Below are 23,980 nucleotides of genomic sequence, written 5' to 3'. Positions count from 1 at the left end.
TGTTTTTCTTTTACAACGTATGTCCAGATGATGCATGGGAAACATTAGTTATGCAGCCGTACAACATGTGTGATATCTGATCCAACGATCGGCTTTTCCCCCGAGAACCTAGAGCTGCGTGCTCATGCATGTGACTTGTGGGTAAATCTAAGAAGAAAAAAAACATTAGTTTATGAATTGATCACTTTAGAAACGTTACCCATGTCCATCACTATAGAAAGACTGAGGGCATATCACTGCACTAACGATTGATTTACACATAATTATTTCTAGAAAATGATTCAGAGAAACTTTATTGATCCTAAAAGCAGTAGAATTATGTTTTTTGACATCGCTCCTATGTGAGTTTGTGAGGATTTCTGGCACATCTTCACCTTCTGTACTTTAAACTGGAGAAAGGATCAGGTCTGAAGAGGTCAAAGCTGCAGCATCACTCGTAGTGTACAGAGGATAATAACTGTTGATTCATCTGCCGGTCTCACAATAAAGTTGTTTGTACTTTAATGTTGCTGGAGTCTTGATGTCCTCTGCATGCTGGATGCACATTGACAGTCTTATGATTTTAGACAGAAATTAAAGAAAACATTTAGATTAAGTAAAGTTTTAACATCCGCTCAACTATTCGCTATACGTAAAGATACAGTGGAGTCAAATGAGCAGAGAAAGAAGTCGCTCCTCTCGCTGTGTGTTGTGATCCGAGCTTCTCTGGGCTTTGTTTACGGAGCTGGACCGTCCGTCCGTGTGCCTTTTTTTTTTTTTTTTTTCAGCATGTCTTATTAAGAAAAGCAAAAGATTCTAATCGGCACTGTTGCCGTTGTTTGCGCTGTTAGCTGTGAGCTGCCGGCTCAACCGTCGCCATGTTGACGGCCGTGTGGAGGCAATAGATATGCCCGTGATTTAAAATGTAACACCTTTAGCCATCAAATAGCCAACTTTTAAAGTTTAAAAAAAGTGCCAAAATGTAGTCGATTACTGCAGAATTCTTCATTTTGAATTTTTGGACAACACACACACACACACACACACACACACACACACACACACTTGTACCGTGCAGGTTGGTCACCAGTGGGCTGTTTTACATTGCGGCTGGCGAGGAGAGTGACTTTCTACTGATATGGTGGTGGTGAAGGGGTGGTGTGTTCATCAGATAGGGGTGTGTGTGTGTGTGTGTGTGTGTGTGTGTGTGTGTGTGTGTGTGTGAGAGACACACAGAGTGTGAGAGCGGGAAACAACGCGGGAAGAAAAAAGATAGAGGCTGTGGTGTGAGCTGGCAAAGTTCAGCGGGAGGAGAAGCCAACGGAGGGAAACAACTGTTGCGTGTGTATTGCACACACAGTTTGGCTGATAAGGTGACACACACACACACACACACACACACCACACGGAGGGCAGTTAACGGTTAATAGCTGATCCGTTTGGGCCGAGCCTTTAAAGAGGGAAAGCAACAATTCAAGCGGGGAATTTGCAAAACACTTCTGGGGAACTTTGGGATCATGTGATAGCCTCGACTGTTGGAGTCTGTTGCTCTGCAGGTACATAACAATACATAACAATACATAACAATAGTCTGAAACGTACAATTCCTTTTTGTCGCCTGTTTTGCTTCCTCATTTTTGTATTCATTTTGCTGTGAAGTACTTCTTTATTGAAAGGCCCAGTTTGTCCCAGACGATAAAGGTGAGGCGCTCACCCTCAAATAGTTTAATGCACAAAGTCACAATTCATCACCCGCTTCTGTGCATCAACTTGTATATTCATGTATACTTCATGTCGTCTATTGAACAGCAGTAAATCATTCACATTTATCAGGAGTAACGCAGGTTTGAATGCATGCTATTAAGGAAGTAAAGTGAGACGTCGGTTCCTTATTTATTACTTGACAGTTAGGGCACTATGCCAAACTCGTGGATAGTTACACACACACACACACACACACACACACACACACACACACACACACACACACACACACACACACACACACACACTTCCTTCTAAACCATCATTTGCCTGCTATCTTTTTTTAATTTTACTTCCAAATCACTTTTACCTGCAGCTGTGTCTTTCTCTGTGTAAGCTGGTTTGTATTCTGCGCTATAAGAAGCTTCAGTATCTGCTGGCTGCTCCCTTTTCCATATATAACTTCTGACAGGCTCTCCTGTGTCCCCCTGCCCTACTTTCAACCTTCCAGCGCTCACACTACATACAGTGCATCCAGACGGCCTTACAGCTGGACTCTGTGCGCCTGAAGCCGTTACCTTTAAAAAAAAAAACCACTTAGGGCCTTCATGAGTAGCGATGCTGTTTAAGTGTTTAATTAGATGTTTTAAAGCTGTTTGATTATCCAACTCTGATGCTTATTTGGAGCAACATTATTTTTTTATTTCATTAGTGTCAGAAGCTTTTTTTTAGGGGGAAGTAAATCCTTCTGTTTTGATCCCAATAAAGCATTCAATATTTAACTTAATTGGTTGGTTTTACAGTCTTTCATTTCTGATCCTCTGCTGCCCCCTTGTGGTAAGAGAGGGGACATGGCTGAAGTACATTTACGGTTACAATCAATGGAGCTGGGATCAGCTCCAGGAACCTTAAATAGGATAAGCGGTTCGGATAATGGATGAATGGAACAATCAATGGCCATACCCAGTCCAGCTATTCTACTCCTCTCGGAGAGATGGAAGTTCGTCCTGAAGCTTGTTTGCTGTGTTTATTACATTAAAGATTATATGACGATTTGTGCACGATTTCAGTGTTTCTTTCGGGATCTAAACAAGAAATGTGTGACCATATGTATGATGTATATGTATGTGTTTAATGATCTACTCCAGTAGTTCCTCGCCCCCTTGTGCATGTGATGTCACATGTAGTGGTTTGATCATAGTGATATTTAGTTAATGCAATATTACACTTTGCATTACTAAAAGAGCAAAAAATGACTTGTTCATGTCCTAACGTGAGAAAGTTAATTGTCAAGTTCATGCTACTTTTTACTCTGTTATTGCAGCGTATTGATTCTTCTGATGAATTTATGTAGATATTAAACAAATGTTTACCTTTCATTTAGTGTTTTCCAAACAGTGGCCTCATGCAGGAAGCGATGGTTGATAAGAAAAATGTTTTCTCCATCTTTATTTCAGATTTAGTTTGTTCCTTATCTTGTTAGTATCCATTCATTTCTGGGGTTTTGTTCTTCTGAGGCAAGAGAAGATTTTACGAGTAGTCGAGAGCACTTCTACCAAGATGAGAAGAAAACATCAAGAATACATACAAGTATTAATAAGGATTGGACTATTACATTGGTGGTCAATTAAATACTATTTGGTCCATTTACCCTACTTAGGCCCCTTGGATGATATTGCATGCACTCAGCTTCTGAATGGTTTCTCTTATGCTTTTTGATACTCTAACTTTTGGACTAACGCTCTGAAAAAAAATGCATGTTTACTTTTTTACTGTTTTAAGTTTATTTATCAGAACCCTGATTTCACTTCTGCTGAAGTTTCTGTTTTCCTGGTGACCTCTAACTAATAATAAACAGATCACACCTCCAATTTGTGATCAAGTGGATTCATCATAACATATTTGGATGGTTCAGAGTGTTTACCTTATATTTCATATATATATATATATATATATATATATATATATATATATAAAAGAGACAATTAAGAGAATTGTGTTGCATGAGGCCCAATTCATTGTTGAGCTGCAGCACATAATAAGCTTTTAAATACATTTGTGTTCCAGCTGTGCTCCGCATATGCATTAGTTATGACGTTGTACAGACACACACCATCAATTGTTGAATGTAATAAATGACAAGTTTATTGTTGCACAAAATGTACAAAATAACAAGCAAATGGACGGCCCCCTATCCCTCCCCCCCTCCCTCCCTCCCGCCTCAGCGTCCCTCCCCTCCCTCCGGTTCATCTGCAGTAATGAAGCTGAATTTCTGAAACTTATGACTACGGCAAGTCCGATGGTCCAAGCCGAACGCATGGTAATTCTGAAAGACAACACATACCCAATTTCAGCGTCACTGAACAATTAAAAATGAATAAAAACACCTTATTTACACATTTCTGTCAGAACTTTTACAACATGCCATCTATATATTTATACAGAATATGCTTGTTCACATACCCCTGTATAGAAAATATATTATAAGATCAAATTAAATTAGACTAAGGGCTATAGACATCCAAAGTACAGCACTTCTTTTTAATCTCCGTTTAAATTTTTTAATTCTTTTACAACCTCGTACTAAAAGAAAGAACCCTAGCGATGCAGATTTCCATGTATGTTCAGTTTTTCCCTTGAGGACCCAAGCTGACCACAAGATGCCTGTTGAGAAAAGCCTCCCATATTTACACTGGAGCTCTCAGATCTCTCCCTTAAAATATGACTTTGACCACCGTCTGACTTTGTGAGCGTCATTTCAATGTTGTCCTCTTACTTAAAATGACAATCGGTGATGTTTTAGAGGTCAAGAGTTCACCCCCCCCCCCCCCCCCCCCCCCCCCCTCCTCCTCCTCCTCGAGGCTTCATGATGGAAGAAAAGCAAAAAAACAATCAGCTTTGGCACTGGGTGAAGAAGTAAGTGTGCTGTGGTTTCCTAGAAGGCCGTTTTAAGTTCGTAAAATCAGATTCGTCCCTGTTTGTGCACTAATGTGAACGGCGGAAAGCAGATGTTCTCTGAATCTGAGATTCAATCATATTAGTGCAAAAAGAAAAAGGGATGAATTCACAAGCTAGTGCTGTGATGTCTAGACCACATTAGCACCACGAAGAGAGAGAGAGAGAGAGAGACATTGTTCAAGTAAAGCCAGACTACTCGCATGATGTGTTGTGTGGAACATAGAGAGCTTGAGGGCACACAACATTAGATGGAATTTCTTTTGTGCCAAGGAAAAACAACATGGGTGAGAATAGGGGCGAGGGGGGGATGGAGCAGAAATCAGGGCGAAAAAAAACGTGAGACATCTTAAAAAAAGACTTTGCCTCCTTTCCTTCAGCTGCAAATGAACAGAAACAGGTACAGGAACAAATCTCCGGAGTGCATCCATCACATTGCTCCACCAGTCACCTGCAGGCGGAGGTCAGTGCAGCTGAGGGGCGGCGCCAACACACCTGCAGCCTCGAGCTCAACGCCGCCGCCGGCTAAACGGAGCGCGGGAGGGGAAGTCAGTTTGGGATCAGATCTGAGGGGAACGGAGATGGCGTTGTGTTTGTGTGCAAAAATACTTGTCAGACTACTGCTGGAACATAAACCCCTTTTTTTTTTCTTTTTTTTTTTTTTTTTTACATTTTCAGCTTGCTTCGGTTCTGACCTTAACATTTTTTGCAATATAGCATCCTCTTTAATCCTACTTCTTTTTCATCTGCTGCATGTGTTTCACTTGTTTTAATATATATCTATATTTTCTTTTCTGGCTTTTTTTTCTCTTTTCTTACTTTACAAAATGAGAGACAGAATGATGGACAGCTGACAATATATATAATTATTTTTCCTCTTCTTAATATCATCAGGTTTCTCTAAGCCTTCCTTCGTCGTAAAACAAACGGGTTTTCTCGGCCCCTGGCGTTTGTTTCCTCCTCCTCCTCCTCCTCCTCTTCCTCCTCTTCTTTTTTCTCCTCCTTCAAGTGCACTCCTCCTTTCCTCCCTCTGTCCTCCTCCTCATTGCAGCAGGGCCCTGATTTGTTTGGAGGTGCTGTCATCATTTAGATGCCGTGTCGTATACCTGAAGAAGGGAGACGTGTTAAAATGAGAATCTTCTCTGTATATGTCGCGGAGACACACACACACACACACACACAGGTTCATACACACCTCAGTGCGTTCAGGAGTCCCTCCACACTGTTGGACGGCTGCTCTTTCAGCACCTTGATGCAGCCCTTCATCTGCACGGCACAAAGACAACACAGGGTGTCAGAGAAAGGTCAGCGGCTTCAGATCCACCTGCTGCTGCAAACACCGACTCAGAAAACACATGTTTATAAAAGTGTGTAATGTTCATATGTATCATGCACCGGGACATATTTATTTATACGGTTAGACCCTCTTGGTTTGTTACTGTTTAAAATAAAGCATTGTCTCTTTGTCTTCACAGGTGGTTTTTGATTGGAAGGATTTCTACTTCTGGAAAAAGCCAAAAATATTCAGTATTTTACAAGAAAGAAAGCAAATTAGAGAAAGCAGAAGACAACATGAACCTTTTCTCTCTTTCTCGAATCATCTTTCATCATCAGATTAACCACTGAGTCACGACCGAGGCTTATGAGCCACAGCTTTAAATGCTGATTATTAATGATAATAAATGTGTTTTCCGAACAAAACAACGTTTGTTTTTCCAACGAATCCTAATTTCTTAAAGGGAACACATTATGCTCATTGTGAGGCTCGTACTTGTATTTTAGGTTTCTGCTAGAAGAGGTTTACATGATTTAATGTAAAAAATATAAAATAATCCATCATCCTCCCTGCCTGGATACACCTGTATTCACAATCTGACTGAAACGCTGACTGTCTCTTTAAATCCCCCTCCTGAATAAAGCCCAAATCTGAATGAAGGGTTTGTTGAATCCCATGTTTTCTGATCTAGACAGCCCACAAAAAACTGACTGCGTCGTCTTATTTCACTCCAGATACTCAAACGTATGTGCACAAGCACTGAAGAAGTGAGTTGTTCATGATTATGGATCAGGAACAGTAAACAGTGCAGTAAAGACCAACAAAACAATTCTTAGTGGCTTCTTAAAGCAGAACCAGGCAGCTTTTACTGCAGCTTTTAGTAGCTGAAAAGTCTTATCGGGCCTGTGATGATGTATTAGAAAGGTGTGTGTGAGTGTGTGTGTGCGTGAGTGCGCTTCCCAAGGACTTGCAGCACTGTAAACACTCCGTTTTAAAATGTCGATTTTAGTTAATTAGCAAAAGTACCAGAAGCAAACACGACAAACAGGCTCTAATGTAATCAAATAGAAATGTTAAAAGGGACTGTGTCACAGTGTTGCAGGGCAGAAAACACAAAGATGTGCGTCTGTTACAAACACAGAATATCTGTGCGTGTACTCACATCGATTTTGGAGGTCTTGGCGAAGGCCCCGACGGGGTGAACGTGGTCATAGAGGATGATGACGCCCACCATCACCCTCATGCAGAACAGCATGGTGTCTGTGTTGGTGAACCGACAGCGGTACTCCCTGGAGGAGAGGAGTTCAACAAAGAGAAATGAGCACAGGTCAAGGTCACGATTTGAAAGCCTTGACAAATTGCTGATGGCTTTCCATTCGCATAAAGACATCAAACATTTTAAACGCAGCATGAAAGACTCTCTAACTCTCTGACTTGGTGCGATCTCGTGTGTTGAATTAGAGGCTCAAACTTGAGACGATCTTTTGTGTTCGCTTTGAAAGGGCTTGTTAATTAATATCCGGGGCTCGTGACCTTTTTGGAGAGGACGACGTTGCGGAGGAGGAGGAGGAGGAGGAGGAGGAGATCGGATTGATGGAGAGAAGGGAAAGTGAGGAAAGTACTCACGGAGTCTCCAGCATGACGCGGCACACACAGGCCATGGTGCTCAGGCAGTCCGTGGTGTCCTCGATGGGCAAGGTCTTGTTCTGGAGGACGGGGGAATAAGAGAAGTCAGCGCAGAAAATAAGCCGATACTATTATTAATATTTGAATGTTTTGATATTAGATGGATGTTCATCCTTTCCCTCACTAACAAATGCGCTGTAGTCTATGTACTGATTGAACAAAATGTTCCACCACTAGGGGGAGACAAAGCACACCTGCAGAGTTTAAGTGTCCTTGAGATTCTGCAAAAGTCTCAAATGTCAGTTTCATTGAGATGAACTGAAGTTAGAAACAGACTTCTTCCAACACTTTAAAATGTATTTGGCCTAAAAGAAATTTTTTTTTTAGCATGGGCAACTTTTTAAGTGCATTCATTGACTGATTGAAGACAATTCTTTTTTGTGTTACAAGTTTCCTGAACTTGTTAGTTCGATTACACAACTGAGTCATTATCTAAAGGTAAATTTAGGAGAAACCTACGGACGCAAATAGACAAAGTCGTCAAATAAAACACCTAAATGTGCCTTTTGGAGGTTTTCCTTCCACTATAGTTTGAAAGAAAAGAAGACATCCTCCTCTAAGTCTTCTCACTGTAAACGTGTGTAAAGATCTGACTGAGGAGGATTTGTGTCTCTACCTCTGAAACAAACTTGGTGGTGGCGTTGCTCAGCGTCTTCAGCATTGGCGTCGCCTCGGCGTAGAACAGGGACATCCGATTGGCCATCTCGTTGTTGACCTCGTTCTCCGCTTCCAGCTGCGTGGAAAACACAAAACAGGCGTCGAGTGATAATCGTGTCATCCAGGCGGTAACAGAAAATCTCTTGAAAGGAACGATTGAAGAGGGAAAGAAAGGGAAGCCGTGCTGCACGTTGAGCCTCCGAGGCCTCACCTGCTGGTTGTTCAGCCGGTTCCTACTTATAGTCCTCCTGTAGTAGCTGAAGTCATTTTGAATGGCTGGATTTGTCATCTGCGTGGTGAGAGGAGAGTGAGATTCATGATATTGATCTCATACAGTAAAGGTCAGTCTCTTGAGGGCTGTAATAAAAAAAAGACTCTGCGTCACCTTGAGTTCATCAAAGCTGAGCGTGAAATGCAGGATCTCAGCGAACTGTTTGGCCAGCGCCTGCTCTCTCTCCAGGTGCTGCATGGGCGCGTACGGCGGGCTGGTCAGCGCCTCCAGCAGGCTGCGCAGGGCGTTCTCTGCAAACACACACACACACACACACACACACACACATAAACACTCGGATGTTAGAAAAAGTATCCGCACACGAGCTGGAATCACGATGTGATGTACAGACTTTCATCACACTGCTGTAATTCTCTCTAATCTGGCCTTCATCTGGATTCTCTTTCATGTCCCCAGATGTAAAAACAAAACGCAGCAGCGGGATTTAAACGGCTTCAGACCGGTGAAATCGCTTCACTCCAGCTCTGTCGCCTCCTCGCCAGGTATCACTGGAGTCCAGTTGGGCTTTTAGAAATGGACCTGCAGCCTCGGGCAGGATAGCAGACCTTTGGACCCCCCTCTGAGAACCAGGGCTCGGGTCCTCAAACAGGTCCTTCTGGCTGAGATTTAACATTAAACGTGTCCAGAAATGTAGCATTGGAGTCCTCAGGCTTTGGGACAACATGCCTGGTGAACTCTAAATGTGGACTTCTGTGTCAGCATCACTTTAAGGATGGCGAAGTTGGTCTGTCCACCACTTTAGTTCAGAAAATATACATTTTCAACTTCAGGGATTATGAAATTTAGTCCGTTCATGTTCCCCTCAGTATTAATCCTAATGACTTTGGAAATCCTTTAAAGATCCACCGATTTAGCATCGCACTCCTATACTTGTCGGACTCAACGTGGAGGGTTGAAAAAAAAAAAGAAAAAAGGATGAAAATTGATGCAGAATAACCTGAATTTCGTGCATTCTTCTTCCTCGTCAAAACCTGGCGCCTAGTTTACCCACGATGCACCTTGACGGCCAACAGTTAAGTCAGAGAGTCAGGTGTGTTATGCTATAGCCGCACTCTTTGTGCGTTAGTCGGATGATCCTAGAGGTCACACTGCGGCCTCCCTGTGACCGTCCCCCGTGTCACACCACTGAGCGTAAGCTGTGACAAATACAGACCGGACCTCAGAGGCTCTCTGTAGTAATGCCTCAGAAGCAAAGTCCCCTGAGGCCCCATCCCTCCCTCTGCATTAATAATGCACAAGGGCCTTCTATAAATACAGCAATGAAGTGTTTCATCTGAAGGGCCCCACTCGCCCTCCTGCTGTTAGCACAGAGCACACGGCTCCTATCCGCCGGCTCCCGAGGGTCTACACTGTATATCCTGACAGTCTGGAGAGAGAGACCCTGCAGCTGTTTGTTACTGTGTGTGTGTGTGTGTGACCTCTTCACCTCCTGTTGTCCGCTTTGGTCAAATAAACAACCCTCCTGCTCATTAATGTTTGATCCTTCTCCCGCCATAAGGAGGGCGGGAAGGCGACAAGATATCTGTTGCAGCGTATCTCATCTCACGGATCCATTAGCGCAGAAACATTATCATTAATTATTAGTTACGCCTCGTTCCTCGGTGAGCCGAGTACACGATGTCCACGACATCGAAGCATTATTATTGGAAGGCAGAGCAGAGGCGGCAGGCAGCCCATCTCTCTCTTTGTGCTGGACCACCATGTACCACTGTTTCCGTAGCAACGGCTGCCTGGCTGCTAGGTCAGGATGCTGCAGAGATGGCTGAGAGGACATCAGTGTGTGTGTGTGTGTGTGTGTGTGTGTGTGTGTGTGTGTGTGTGTGTGTGTGTGTGTGTGTGTGTGTGTGTGTGTGTGTTAAGGAATGCTGCCAGAGTGAAACTGCACGTAAAATCTTGATGGCGGTTCTTTGGCAACATGGAGTGAAGCCGTGAAGCAGCACTAACAGAACAAGATGGCCATTTGCTAGTAATTTAGTAATTTGATTATTTAGTTTTTATTTGGATCTCTTTATGTTTCCAAGATTCCTCACACATAGAAAAACCCAGTTTATACGACTAAGACACTTATACACCTCATACGTTATACTGCACACAAAATACCAAACCATGCCCTGTAATGAGCTGGGAACCCAAATTATACACATTGGCGTATGTCATCATCACCAACATATTTCTATTGTCTCATACACGATAACTTGAGATGACCAGAGTGGTGCCAGCTAGTTTATTCCACCTCCTGAGCTTTATGTTGGCTTTGTCCCTGTGCTTGTTCCCGTTTGGAATGATGTCATCTCTATGTAAGTAATAATAAGAGTCTAAAATATCTTCCTTTTTCCTGCATCTGTCAGGGTCACAGTGCCACAGCGTCTGTCTGTCACATACGGCGCACGTCTCACACTGTCGAGTAGCTGTCAAAAAGACCAAAGCAACAGCCAGTCTCATGCAGTAGGAATCTGTGAGAGCATATGTTGAACGTTTCAGCATTCCCGTAAACTTGAATGCTAAACCACGCTCCAAACGGCCTTTCCACGCTCATTCGTGTCACAAAATGTGACAAACGGAGACCAAAGAAAAGGTTTTGCGATTTTACCGGAGTCCAAGAAAAGCTCTCGACGGCCTTTACAGAAGTGAGAGTGACGCTCTTCTTCCTGTGTGCACCCTTCACCTTCATCTTCTTCTGCTTTTTCTTTTATTCTTTCCTCTGACTCTATACCCAGTCAACACAATTCAACCCACGGAGGTGAAATACTGAACCCTTTTAGCCACAGTCACGGCCTTGCTTCTGTGATTCTGACTGGCTGACATTCTACATTTATATTTATGTTACTCCAGTTCTTATCAGACTTCCTGCATGGCCACCGGAGAGTGTGTGTTACATCTCCTGGAATGACTCTATGCGCTGTACGTAATGTTATGCTCACCCAGTCGGAGGGAGAACTCGTAGAAGCGTTTCAGTTTGGCCACCAGGGGGCAGACTGCGTTCCAGGCCTTCTCCTGCAGAGCGAGGTCGCCTGGGTTCTGGATGGCCTGCGGGCGATGAACACAGGCAGAAGCACAGATGTAACTCTCCAAAAAAACATTAACAAAACTCTCCTTCCTATCCTCTGTTCCTTAAAGCAGTATTTCACTTCGGCAAAACATTTTAACCTTCAACTTTGATAGTACTTCCCATATTATGGCGATTTCAGTTCAGTCAATAATTGAGTATCAAATGTCGTTTTCCAAACTACCCACCAGACAGACTGGGAGACAAATGGGAGCTCAAGAGATTGGTGTTATTCAGTATAATTCTAATTGTCAACAAAGCAATGTTTTTCTCAAACTGGAGTGAATAGAGCATTTGTGGGGGACTATTTTCCCGCTATGGACTAAAATACATTTGCTGGCAGCAAGAGATTACATGTCGGATTTACTCTCTTACATGTTAATCGTCATAAAGGAACATATCACCGGTGCAATGGTGTGACTCATACAGACGTATCGGGTGTAATGTGTGAGATGAATTCATTGTTGGTTTTGGTCTTTCTATGGGACTTATTGACAATAAGAAAAATACCGAATGTTGCCAGACTTATCCTTTAATGCACCACTAATAATCACATCATTTTAACTCACACATGCTAGTGCCATGGAGTCCTAATCCTCAGCAGGTGCACATGTTTGAATCAGAATAAAACAGTTAAGCTAAATGAATATGGTGAGGTGGAAGAGTCTTTCCTCAGGCCTCAAGGTGAGGAAGCGAGGAGAGGAAACAATTCAGCACTATTTGTTAACAAGTGGAGCAACGCAACAGCTGAGCAACGCTCTCTGCAGAGGGAACCGCTTCATCTGAGCACAACCACGCTGCTGTTCATCGAGACCAGTCTTCTTACGGATGATGTTGACGCCTCAAACAACAACAACATATTGCATGAAGTGTTTGTTTTGAAAAAATACTTTCACACATTTCTGCCTCGTGCATACTGCACTGTACACGTCGTGTCACGGGCCGCGTGCGTCTCACACACACGGCGCCGTGGCTCGACTAAACCGGAGTGTATTGATGTTCGGCGCCTCATGGACTGCTTGGGTGCTCACTTCTCGTATCTCCTGGCCCGCGCCGTTATAGGACTGCAGCTCGGCCAGGATCCCATGAGCCTCCTCCAGCACGGCGCTGACCTGGTTCCACACGGCTGTCTCTGCCTCCGTGGGTTGAGCATCTGGGAGGGGGAGAATGGAGAGAGAGAGAGAGAGAGAGAGAGAGAGAGAGAGAGGAAGGAAGACGGGGGAGTGGGAAGTGAAAGTGTGATGTAAGGTCCGGTTGGAACACATTTAAGAGGTGGCAGAAAAGAGGAAGAGGAAAGATGGCCGGTAGAAAATGAGAAGAAGGGGAGAGAAATTTGAGGAGAGAAGGAGGTTAGTGAGGAAGGAGGAGCTGAAAAGACGACACCCTAGAGGGCAAGATAATATCCTGAGATGAATAATTACTCACAATAAAAGCAAAAATGTGGAAATGGCTGCATTTCACATTGCAGCCATCTCAGGTCAAAATCTGGCAAGTAAACTAATGATCCAATTTACCCACCGAGGAGTTATAACTAGGGACCTGCAAGCCACGCTCTGTCACACAGGGAGGTTTGATTACAGTGTGTATTTAATAAGGACCAGAAGATGACAAGTCAGTTTCACCTCGGGGAACTATTTGGATGAGGATGTGGCTGCGAAAGCGCCGCTTAAACAATGCATCTCAGCTGTTCATGCAGTGGAGGTTAAGGAGAGTAATAGTCCCATCAGATTAATGTGACATTCTTATCCTTCTTTTTCTCACTATTGTGAGAAATGTTAAGACAAACGAGCAGCATGGAGGCCGACGTCTGGGCTCACTCGTTCTCTTTCTCTGTTCCACTTGTACACACCGAGCAGCTCGCTTACTGTAAACTCTGTTTTTGCCGCAGGGCGCCTCCCAGTCACACTTCTGCTTTGTGTGCCCATGTGGCGAGCTGCACGCATACAGGACGGAGGTGTTTAAGGGACACAATTTAGGATGTGGCCTCTTGAGTCATCACTGTGTTTGGTTTTCTCTGTGTGACTCAGGTATAAAGCGAGAGTGGGAGTTTGTCCCGCCAGCTCTCTACATGCGGTAGCGCCGCTGATTATTTTTGCACCACGAGGCATTGCCTCCCTGCAGAGAAATAGTCATCGTGGGATATTTGCTATCCTACGTGCACCCTGGCTGGCATAACAGGCACAGCAACTGCAGCTATTTCTGTAACGAATTCTCTTAAATGTGCGTTTATCTTGTAAACAACAACATATTTTGTTGCTAGCTAATAGCAAAATGAACGGAGCATATGCTCATTGCATTAAAGGATTAGCTCGCTCTCTAGCCGAGTAAGACGAGAAGACTAATACCTCTCTTATATCTGTTCGCTAAATATAGCTGAGTTAGCTTAGCTTAGCATGAAGACTGGATGCAGGAGAAACTGTTAGCCTGGAGATAATATAGCTAGCCATGGCGAGGACACCTTTGCTACAGCAAGATTTATAATTTAGCAGGCTCACTTTGGGTGAAAGGTTTCCTGCAGGGTTTTAATGGTGGACTATTTTCTTGAAAGGGTGCACAGATTAAAGAAATGAGATATAACATCTATATTGAGCTTTATAGGTGCTTTGTTGCTTTGGGACAGAGCTAGGCTAGCTGTTTCCCCCCATTTGTCTAGTCATTATGCTAAGCTAAGCTAACCTAAGCGACTCCTGTTATGTAGCTCCAAAGCAAAATGTTAAAAGTAAAATAAAAAAGAAAGCAAATAAACTCACTTCCCAAAATGTCGAACCTTTGGGAAACTTTAATTTAGCATGTGAGAATGGCGGCGGATTCCATGTTTTGAGAAATTATCCACATTTTTGTCATCAGATTTGATCCTTCAAAATATTTTTAAACACTGTATCACAATTAGCATTCATCAATAGTTAAATGAGAGCTCAGAATTAAACCAAACTTTGAGCTGTGTGACAGAGTTGACTGTGTCTCTGGGTCGAGGAGAGCTCACAGATGGCATTGGGGTGGTCGGGGTCTAAAGCTGCATGCCTGAGTCTGACTCATTCCACTTGCTTTTGAAGTAAAGTGAATCACAGGCATAATAAATGAAGGGGAAATTCAGCATGTTTGTCAGCTGACGTCTCTTGCCAGCAGTGAGCTCTCCCACTCCCACCCTAACATACAGTCAGTTAAGGAGGAGGAGGAGGAAGCCAGCTGTTAAAGGGGAAAGTGGTTGAGGAGGAGCAGAATACATCGGGATACACTGCAAAAACATCTCCATCTTAACAATTAATCAGTCTTTTTGACAAGATTGTTGGATTACCGCATGTAGTAAAATAAAGCTTGTTTTTTAGTCATGATAACGACATGTCAAGTGCTCATTAGCAAAGATGCTAACACGCTAAACTAAGACGGTGAACAATATTACAGTATATCTGCCACACATGAGCATGTTAGTTTTGTCATTGACTACGTTAAAATGCACACTCATATTTCCCTGTTATTCAGAATATGACAATATTCCAAATTTGATATGTACTTTTGCAATTAGATGTTCTGAATTAGGCTTTTTTCCGAACGGAGCAATTTCCGATTACGTCATTAAAGGGTTTTTATGACCAGCTCTGTGCGTTCTACACAAACCAACTAGCCAATAGTTTGCCAAGCTGATACACACCTACTTTTCGGCACCATGATGGACTTGGACATCAACAGGTTTTAGAATTTGCACAAATATCGCAACGACCTTTTCTAGAAGGTGGCCGAAGGAATGAAAAGAGCGAGGCTGCGTTTGCTCGGTCCAACAAGTCTGCTTAAAAACATATTTTAAAGCAAAGAAGCAAAATGGCGCTCGATGCCAAAAACGACATATTCGGGCATCGAACCCCTGTCAAACACAGCCGAGAATGGCGTTGATGTGCGATTCACCGGCTTGTGTTGAGGATGCAGCGTCGTTTAATCGGAATATGCAGGGCTCCATGTAAACAGGAACACTAGTGGAATAATCATTAGCCATGTAAACAGCTAATGGGATAATATTGTCTTTTTCTGGAATAAGGGCAATATTTGGTGCATGTAAACGTAGTGACGTTGTCCGCTAGTGTGCTGATGTTAGCGTGTGGCTCAACAAGTAGCGCCTCACACAGATGCTAACATGGCTGCAGTCTTTTTTTAACTTCCAATGTTTCTGGCATGTGTTGCACAACTACAGCAGATTTTAAGGCCAAAAATAAAATGTTGAGATGGATTTTTTTTCACACTGCAAAGTTTTAGAATTCACTGACTGGGAAATTGAGAAAAAGGGGAAGATAGAGGTGGGTTCTTTTTATTTATAAACCTCTTTCTCTCTTTCTTTCAGTTTCTTTCACTCACACATTATTTAGTGCAATACACTCACACACACAGACAGGGCAGACACACAATAGGTCGCACAATAGGGGATGAGGAGATGAGGAGGTGGAGGGATGACGATAGACTTTTTGTTCGCCATCGTCATCCCCGAGCAACAGGAACCCACACAGGACCGGCATTTACTTTCTTTCTTTTTTGTGTGGCTTAGCAGTCGAGATCAAAGCATTATTGTTGTCATTTTGCAACAGCGTCACTGCGCCATTGTGCATCTGTCTGTGTCTAATAAGATGTGGCGCATGTGAATAAGACTCTTTAGAAAGAAGCCAAATGCCTTTCTAAATGCCAGTCCCTGGAGCAGAAATCAGAAGATAAACAATTGGGCGAGGAGGAGAGGAGCTGGGGAGGAAGAAAGGGGGAAACTAAGGATGTGAAGATGACACAATGGCCAGCTAAGATCGATGGAATGAGGAAAAGAAAGCAAAGGCAACGAAGAGAAAGGGATAACTCAAAAAAATAAGAAGCGGATGGTCTCACGTTCAAAGTCAAGGAAAACTATTGGGCCATGCTCAAGTTCGGCGCAAGCCAGCACTTTCAGGAGGTTTCCCATGAGCCCCCTGGAACAGAGAGAGGGGAGAAGTCTGTGGGTGATGAGGGGACGGGTGTCGGGGTTGTGCGCGTGTACATGTGTGTGTGTGTGTGTGTGTGTGTGTGTGTGTGCGTGTGTGTGTGTGTGAGAGGTGAAGGTGTCGGGTGGGGGACTGGATGAGATGGCGTCGTTGGAATGGCTTGGTGGAAGTATGTCCCGGGTGAAGCATGGCAACATGAACACAGAGCTTCTTTAATCCCACTCCTGGTCATATTTATAGCTTGCTTCAAGTAGAACAAAAGTCATTGATTTGGTGACGATGGTAACCCTTAAGGTTAAAGGTCAAATGCTCCAGTGAGTGTGTGTGAATGGAATCCAATCAAAATCTTATTTTGCATTTGCAGATTTATATGTAAGAAAATATGTGAATGTACAAATTCAATCCACCTTTTAATGGCACACATCTTCAACTATTTAGGATGAGATTTGTTTAGATTGAGAAAATTATCCGAAGCATGAAAACGATGAAAAGAAAAACTTGAATACTAGAATGTATTCCTCATTTTATATTGTACATTTGTTCAAAGACAAACTGAATTAGTTTTATTGGGGGGGAATAAAAAGTTGTTTACTTCGAGCGTTGTATGTGTTGTCCTTGCATATATTTAATCTAAGCCAGTAGTATGATACTTGATGTTAGAAGTCGTTATACGATGCTTTATATAAAAATGATTATTTTACGAGGCCTTATGAATATTCAGGAGTGCTCTGATTATACAGTGACATAAGCAGATAATAACACACTCTAGGTATGTTTCATAATGCATTATTAAAGAAAGTCACCATATTATTTCAGTATTGGGCAAGTTAGTTGCATAATATTGATTTAAATAGAATCCCATAAAATCACTGTCTATAAAAATGCACTCTTACATGTAGTAAGGAGTCACATCCCGATACACTGTATAAATATCAGAACATATATTTGTATTTCAGGACAGGGAAATGTATTTTTTTTGTTTTAATACTAATGCTTGTTTGTCTCCCTGTAATTACCGGAGCAACATTTTTCTATTCCTACGCACCGTATATATTTACACCATCATCGGAAACAGCTTTCGTGTCAGAAAGCGCGGAGAGTGGGACTAGAGAGCGTCTGATAATGACAAACCACACCCACAACAACACTCCATCACACCATCAACAACTCAGCAGCTCACATCCACGTGTACCTCCCGTGACCCGGCCACCTCTCACTGCACACCTCTGCACGTGCACACACACATTTTTAAGCACACAGACACGTGCACACAGACACGTGCACACAGCCCCGGCGCTCACTTACTTTCAAAGTCCAGGAAAAAATGTGGACAGTTCTCTAAATCCTTGCCAAGGACCTTAATGAGGTTCCCCATGGCTGGCGACCTGGATGGGAGGAAACAACAAAATGCATACAGTACGCAGAACCTGGCAACCCGAACGACAGAACACAGCATGCGAAAAGAGAACACAGCAGGTTGAGTGTTTAATTCATTTTTTTTTTACCCATCTGCACTTTTCTATAATTATCCCTTCTCCCTCTCCTCCTCCATCCTTCTGTCTTAGCAAGATGTCCAGAGCGAAGTCAGACATCCCAGTTACAAAGGACACTGATCACATCCCATTAGAGGGTGGGCAAAGCCCAGTAGTGCATCGTTTAGCTCGCTCATCGGGAGTCACTAGAGCCGAGCGGCGGTTTTAATCCAGTTACACTATCGTAACCTAATAAAAGCTGGCTATGTACAGCCTACTTTCTCCTGATGCTCTTCAAGCACAGCATCCTACATGGAGACTTTATGACGGGCTCTTTATGCTTCATACCCAACCGCCAGATGCCAGAACTCTATGAAACCGATGATGCAAGCGTTATCAGATTAAACTTTGGGTCAGAGATGCAGGAAGAAAATGCTTGTGTGTTCAGGACCAGATGAAACAACATATGTCGGGTGTTTTAAAAAAAATGGAAGACCATGACAGTTGTCCCCGCTCTCAACCTCTTCGATCCCCCGGGGGCCAAATATTAAGTAAAAGTAAAAGTTCAGGGCCAGCATTTAAAAATTAAAAGCGCCGTGTGTTGGGGAGTTAAGGGAGAGAGAGCTATGTGTCATACTGTATAAGGTGGATGCATCATTAATAGGCTCCTCCTGAATACATTTTCATTACCACTAAATATTAAGCATATCTTGTTTTACTATTCTTCTTGTACTTAATCACAAGCGTGCAAAACGAAACAGGACCATTTTTAACGGTAAATTATGATTTGAATTAAAACATTTTAACTAACAGCGATTAATCACAAATATTATTTACCTTGCAGCAGAAGAGAAGTGCTATTCCTGCCCAGAAGATGATCGACTAGTATCTATACTCAAAACGGGACCTAGTAGTTTAGCTTTAGCAGTATATTTAAGGGATCTAACCCCAAGTTCGAGACTTCAACGTTTCTACAGATACCAAATATGTCGTTATTACCATCTGATTGAATGTTGCAGGCATAAGTAACATGTAGCCTCGTGTTTGAATATTTCCCTCGTAAACATCATACAGCCTCAATAAAGAGCGGGAACAAGCTGAATGTACAGTCAGTGTGAAATTGTGAGAGTGTATACATATATAACATGCTTTTAATAAACTAACAGCTACGTAAAGAGGAAATTTAAGAGAAATGAATGTCAAGGGATCAAAGAGGAAGAGGATTTAGAGGGCACATGTGTCGCATAAAATAAACACCAAAACCAAGTGGAATCCAATATTCAAAAATGACTCTGAAAGCCTGTGAAAGCCTCCCTCTTTAACCTCCCCCCTCATCATGAAGGGCCTTCGGTAGCAGAAGGTGAGCCGCTGCCAAGTTTCACTTCCTCTGCCATATCCTCTGTGTGTTTATGTGCTATGTTAGCACACACAGAGCCGAGGCCTATCAGTTCCCCCACTGCAAGAGTGATTAATGGCTGACATTAGCATGTTTACGAGATGCCACCGTCCCGCAGAAAAGAAGAAAAAAATAAAAAAAAAAGCCCGGCCTTTTAACTGTACCTCAGCAAGAACGGGTGTTGCAATGCAGCACTGAGGAACCGACAGAGAGGGGATGGAGTTACACCCTCCAGCCGCTGAGGCGGCACGCGGACGTTCTCCAAAGAAGCAATTTATCTCTCAGATTTGTGCTTTCCTTCTGTTTTACACGTTTACGCCATCTAGTAAATCAGTTGGGAGGCGACGAGAGAGAGAGAGAGATGCTGAGTCACCGCTGTGAACCTGTGAGCATCAGTCCAGACATGTACAACGTTCTCCATCTCCTCTGACTTTTTAACCGCCTGCTTCGAGATGCACGCTGAACTGACGCTATGAATATATGAATAACTGATTCACATCTTCAGCCTGACATGGTGATCGCAAAGGCGCAAACAAAATCAGGCCCAGATTCAAGTCGGGGCCTCGTATGAAGCAATGAGAGCTCTCTGACATAGTGAGTGTGTGCACGTTATCACACACACACACACACACACACACACACACACACACACACACACACACACGCCGACCGAGTCTGGAGCAGCATGTGGTCCATCCTTAGAGCAGCGCTCGGCTGATGGTTGCCAGGATACTGTTGGCCTGGTGATATCGTCTGCACGTCTCAGCAGAAGATGGAGAAAAAAATAAAAATGGAAGAGCATCCAGCTCTGCGCACACACACACATACACACTCTCTGGGTCAGTAGCTTACGACGGTGATCTGATGCACCGAGCTTCAGAGCCTCAACAGCAATCAGTCGTTGTCTCATTTTCACTTATGGTGAACACAAACCTTCACTACACCTTAAAAAAATAAAATAATTAAACCGGAAATCTAGAAACCAACCAACAGCTCGTCTCTTCTTACCCTCTCTTCCTACGAGTGATATAGCTCTTCCTTTCTCTTTCTCTTCCTCTCCCCGTCCTCGTCCTCCCTGCTTCGTGAAGTCGTTGCTGTCGTTAAACCCCCGGTTAGCTCGGCTCTGAGCGACGGCCCCTCTGCTCCTCATAGAGACTGATGTAAACTTCTGCTCTCGCTCTTTCTTCCTCTGCCTCTGCGTATCTCCGTCCACTTCACACTTCTCTTTTTCAGCCATCTATTTAAAGGCCTGTGGTTTTCTCTATTTGGTCTGTGTGCCTGGTGCAGCTTCTTTTTTTCTTCTTTTTTTTTTCTTTCAAGAAGACACTCTGCTGGGTGAATTTGTTGGTATTAAGAGAATAAGATATGTTTAATGTTGTTTGCATCCCCTCCCCCTTCCGGCTGTGTCGTCTCCGTTGTGTGTCCGTGTCTTTTCAACACTTCCACAAATAGAGAAAACTCCTTCTCTCTTTTTCGTTTCTGACGTCAGAATGGGTTCCTCAAAAATATCCCCTGCAGCTCTGCTCGCTGCCTCACTTCTCTATTTCACCACTCAGCAGCACTCTCCCGGCTCCTCTGGCCTTGTCTTGTCACACGACATCTATGTCACGGTGCCGTTCGGTCTCGCTGGCGGCCCTGAGATGCAAACAAATCTAAGTGGCAGAACGGAAACGGCCAACACACCTTTCCTCCATAATGTCCATTACATGAAGAAAAAAAATGGATGTATCACCGGCTCACCGTTTGAGCATTAGGACATGCCATTCTGTGAATTAGGAAGTGTGTTTGGTGGTCTCTTGTTTCAGTGTCTCTTCGACACACAACGTTTGCAGTCAGCCAGCGTGAAAGTGGAGCAAAGTGCCCCCGTCTTATGCAACCGAGCAGCACACAGCTCTCATCTGTAGTCCGGCAAGAGAAACCACACCGAGGGGCTCCTCGAGTCTTAATAAAGACGCGGCTCGGCTCCCACATGGCGGCTGAAAAGCAAAACCTGGGTCCGGACTGGGAGCCAAAGCGTCAGAGCGAGGCCTCCCAGCTTCCTTTCAGCTCGTATTGATTACGTTACGGCCCGGGAGCCTCACCAGTGTGGATTTACTGAGCACAAAAAACAGCACTGCTCGTCTCTGCCAAGTCCAACCACTATTAACTCGCCGATAATGCCATCTGAACTCCCTTTCTCCATCTGTGCGTCTTTCTCTCTGCCTCAAAACCACAATGATCTCTCTTTCTGTCACACACTGGCTGGCTGGGTATTCAGTGGCCTGTGAATCAAACCCTTGCAGCAGCTTGTATACCGCACACAATGGATGCAGCGACTATCTTTCTCATTACTGTTTCCTTATTCCTAAATTGTCCATCCATCCCTTCACTCTCCGACTACTCCATATGGTGTTTCTCTGCCGTGTCCTTGTTTTTCAGCTGCTGATCTTTTTTTTTTTCTTTCTCTCAGCATTTTTCTCCACTCCTCATTTTTCATTCCTACCTTCGCTTGTGTTTATCCCTCTGGAACACTTCACTGCATCAACCAGGGCTTGTCGGCTCCTCACAGTGGTTACAGCATCAGCACCCACCACCTGACAAAGAGACGGACAGGTGGACAGAGAGGAAGATAAATTAACATACAATTCAACATCATGCACTAGAGTGTTGGGAAAAGCAGGAATGTAGACGTTTTGGTTTTAAGAAGCCTTGAGTCAGCCACAGCAAAGAAGAACACGGGCAAAGAAAGGGCCATGAAGGGCAAATTAACATAAAAACCAAAAGAATATAGAATAATTATGTAAATAGGGTAGTGCTAGTTTGCCCTCAGGTGAGGATATGATTTTCCCTCACGTTAGCTAGCTTCACAGTCAAACTTCAGACGTATTTAACCTGCTACTACATCAAAAGAATGCTTAGTTTAAACCTGCAGTAGATGTTTCAGCAAAAACAAGCTGTTATCACAGCACTAACATATAATCACCTAAGCTGATCGAGTGAACACGTTAGCATCCTGTTGCGTATGTAGTCTACACATCTGGTAGATACAGAGCAACGTTAGCGTCCTGTTACATATGTAGTCTACACATCTAGTAGATACAGAGCAACGTTAGCAACCTGTTGCATATGTGGCCTACACATCTAGTAGATACAGAGCAACGTTAGCATCCTGTTTCATATGTAGCCTACACATCTAGTAGATACAGAGCAACGTTAGCATCCTGTTGCATATGTAGTCTACACATCTGGTAGATACAGAGCAACGTTAGCATCCTGTTGCATATGTAGCCTACACATCTAGTAGATACAGATCAACGTTAGCATCCTGTTGCATATGTAGCCTACACATCAGGTAGATACAGAGCAACGTTAGCATCGATATGAAGTTGTTTTTGAATATCAGATATTCACTCTCCGCTAACTCCTGGGAAAAATATCTGCCTCTTGGCTGCTAAATGCTGCATTATGTTCACTACAGTAGCTAGTTAGCCGCTAACGCTCTCTGACATTGGTGGCATACACTGGTTCTTTAGAGCTTCTTTGTTCGCTGGAAAACAGCTGACAGATGAGGGTGAAGAGTGAACAAAATAGTAAAAACAAACAAAAACAGTAGTTTGTACTTTTTGTTGATCGGAACGCTGAAACAAACTAAAAAGATCAAAAGCCCAGCAACGCTAAGAGGAACTGCAGATTTTGGTGATAATTCTCTTTGACTGCAACTACAAACAACCCCTTTTACATTTGATGAAGTCATTTCAGCGAATAGAATTATTAAAACAAAACATGAGCTGCTTTAGGTGTCCTATGATGACACTGATGCTCTTTGAGCTCAAACGTTCCTACACAGCATTAAAGCACTGCTGGGTCAAACAAAAGATGTACTCAAACCAAAATAATTTCACATCCAAGCGATACATCAGTCTAATCTGAGAACCTAGAAGGTGTTTCTTTCTTTCCCACTTTTACATTTTGATAATAGATCAAGCTCATTAAGCTTATCTCTCAGTCATCGTGCGGCTCTCACAACTCCAGCGCTGACTGGTGTAACTATTAACACCGCTGCTGCTGCCATTGCATCATCGAATCTCATCAAGAGAGAGCGCAGACAGGAGAGAGGTGCGGGCCTTTGAAGAACAGTTGCCAGGGAAACACAGCCTCTCATTCTCATGGCAACACTGTCGGGTACCGTTCAGTGTTAGCAATCAGGTGGATTGGATGGCCGGATGGATCAACTATACTCTCCTCTAAAAGGTTGTAAACCAGACCATCCATTCCTGTAATTGCATGTCCTTTTTCCTTAAATAGAGATTTATTATTTTTACTGTGTGTTGCCATTAAAGTAAATTGCCTAACTCTTATTGATCTCTCTTCTCAGTGAAAGGGCAAAGGTCAAGTCCTGCCCAGGATGCTGAGGTCGAGAGGTGGAGAGCTGAGACACTGACGTTAACGCGTGTGGACAGAGTCGAGGTAAACTACGTCTTTCTGAGTCTCACTTTGCTAGTGAACGTCTTCTACCTCTTGCCCTTTGAAACTGATGTGAGTCAACAGTGAAAACCCCTCAGAAACTCACATCATGTACTTTTTCCTTA

At 43.4% G+C, this 23,980-nt stretch overlaps 1 protein-coding gene across 3 annotated transcripts; it reads right to left on the bottom strand.

The window, feature by feature from the left end:
- Positions 1-4,544: 4,544 nt before the first annotated feature.
- Positions 4,545-20,646, bottom strand: fam49al (family with sequence similarity 49 member A, like). 3 transcript variants are annotated; one of them, XM_079232072.1, is made up of 12 exons: positions 20,421-20,481; positions 17,850-17,929; positions 16,453-16,532; positions 12,627-12,748; positions 11,471-11,576; positions 8,643-8,779; positions 8,469-8,546; positions 8,217-8,333; positions 7,541-7,620; positions 7,077-7,203; positions 5,834-5,904; positions 4,545-5,744 (listed from the first exon to the last, which is right to left on the bottom strand). In XM_079232072.1, exons 3-12 carry the CDS (start codon positions 16,523-16,525, stop codon positions 5,681-5,683), a joined length of 975 nt encoding a protein of 324 aa, XP_079088198.1. In that variant the 5' UTR covers positions 16,526-16,532; positions 17,850-17,929; positions 20,421-20,481; the 3' UTR covers positions 4,545-5,680. The 3 variants fall into 3 exon arrangements, with proteins under 3 accessions (XP_079088198.1, XP_079088200.1, XP_079088199.1); XM_079232074.1 differs by lacking the exon at positions 16,453-16,532 and having other exon boundaries at positions 20,421-20,646; XM_079232073.1 differs by lacking the exon at positions 17,850-17,929 and having other exon boundaries at positions 20,421-20,646.
- Between the last annotated feature and the right edge of the window lie 3,334 nt (positions 20,647-23,980).

The sequence above is a fragment of the Taurulus bubalis genome (assembly GCF_910589615.1).
Source record: "Taurulus bubalis genome assembly, chromosome: 16".
Taxonomy (NCBI): domain Eukaryota; kingdom Metazoa; phylum Chordata; class Actinopteri; order Perciformes; family Cottidae; genus Taurulus; species Taurulus bubalis.
The sequence above is the reverse complement of the archived record's forward strand: the minus strand, read 5'-3'. Positions and strand labels throughout refer to the sequence as shown.

What these genes read in the sequence shown, in the direction of transcription:
- fam49al (XM_079232073.1), bottom strand. Translation starts at nt 16,525, where the DNA reads ATGGGAAACCTCCTGAAAGTGCTGGCTTGCGCCGAACTTGAGCATGGC. An exon ending in AGTTTTCCTTGACTTTGAAC is followed by an intron (nt 12,749 to 16,452) that starts GTGAGACCATCC and finishes TCCCCCTCCCAG; the next exon opens with ATGCTCAACCCACGGAGGCA. An exon ending in ACCGGCTGAACAACCAGCAG is followed by an intron (nt 8,334 to 8,468) that starts GTGAGGCCTCGG and finishes TTTTCCACGCAG; the next exon opens with CTGGAAGCGGAGAACGAGGT.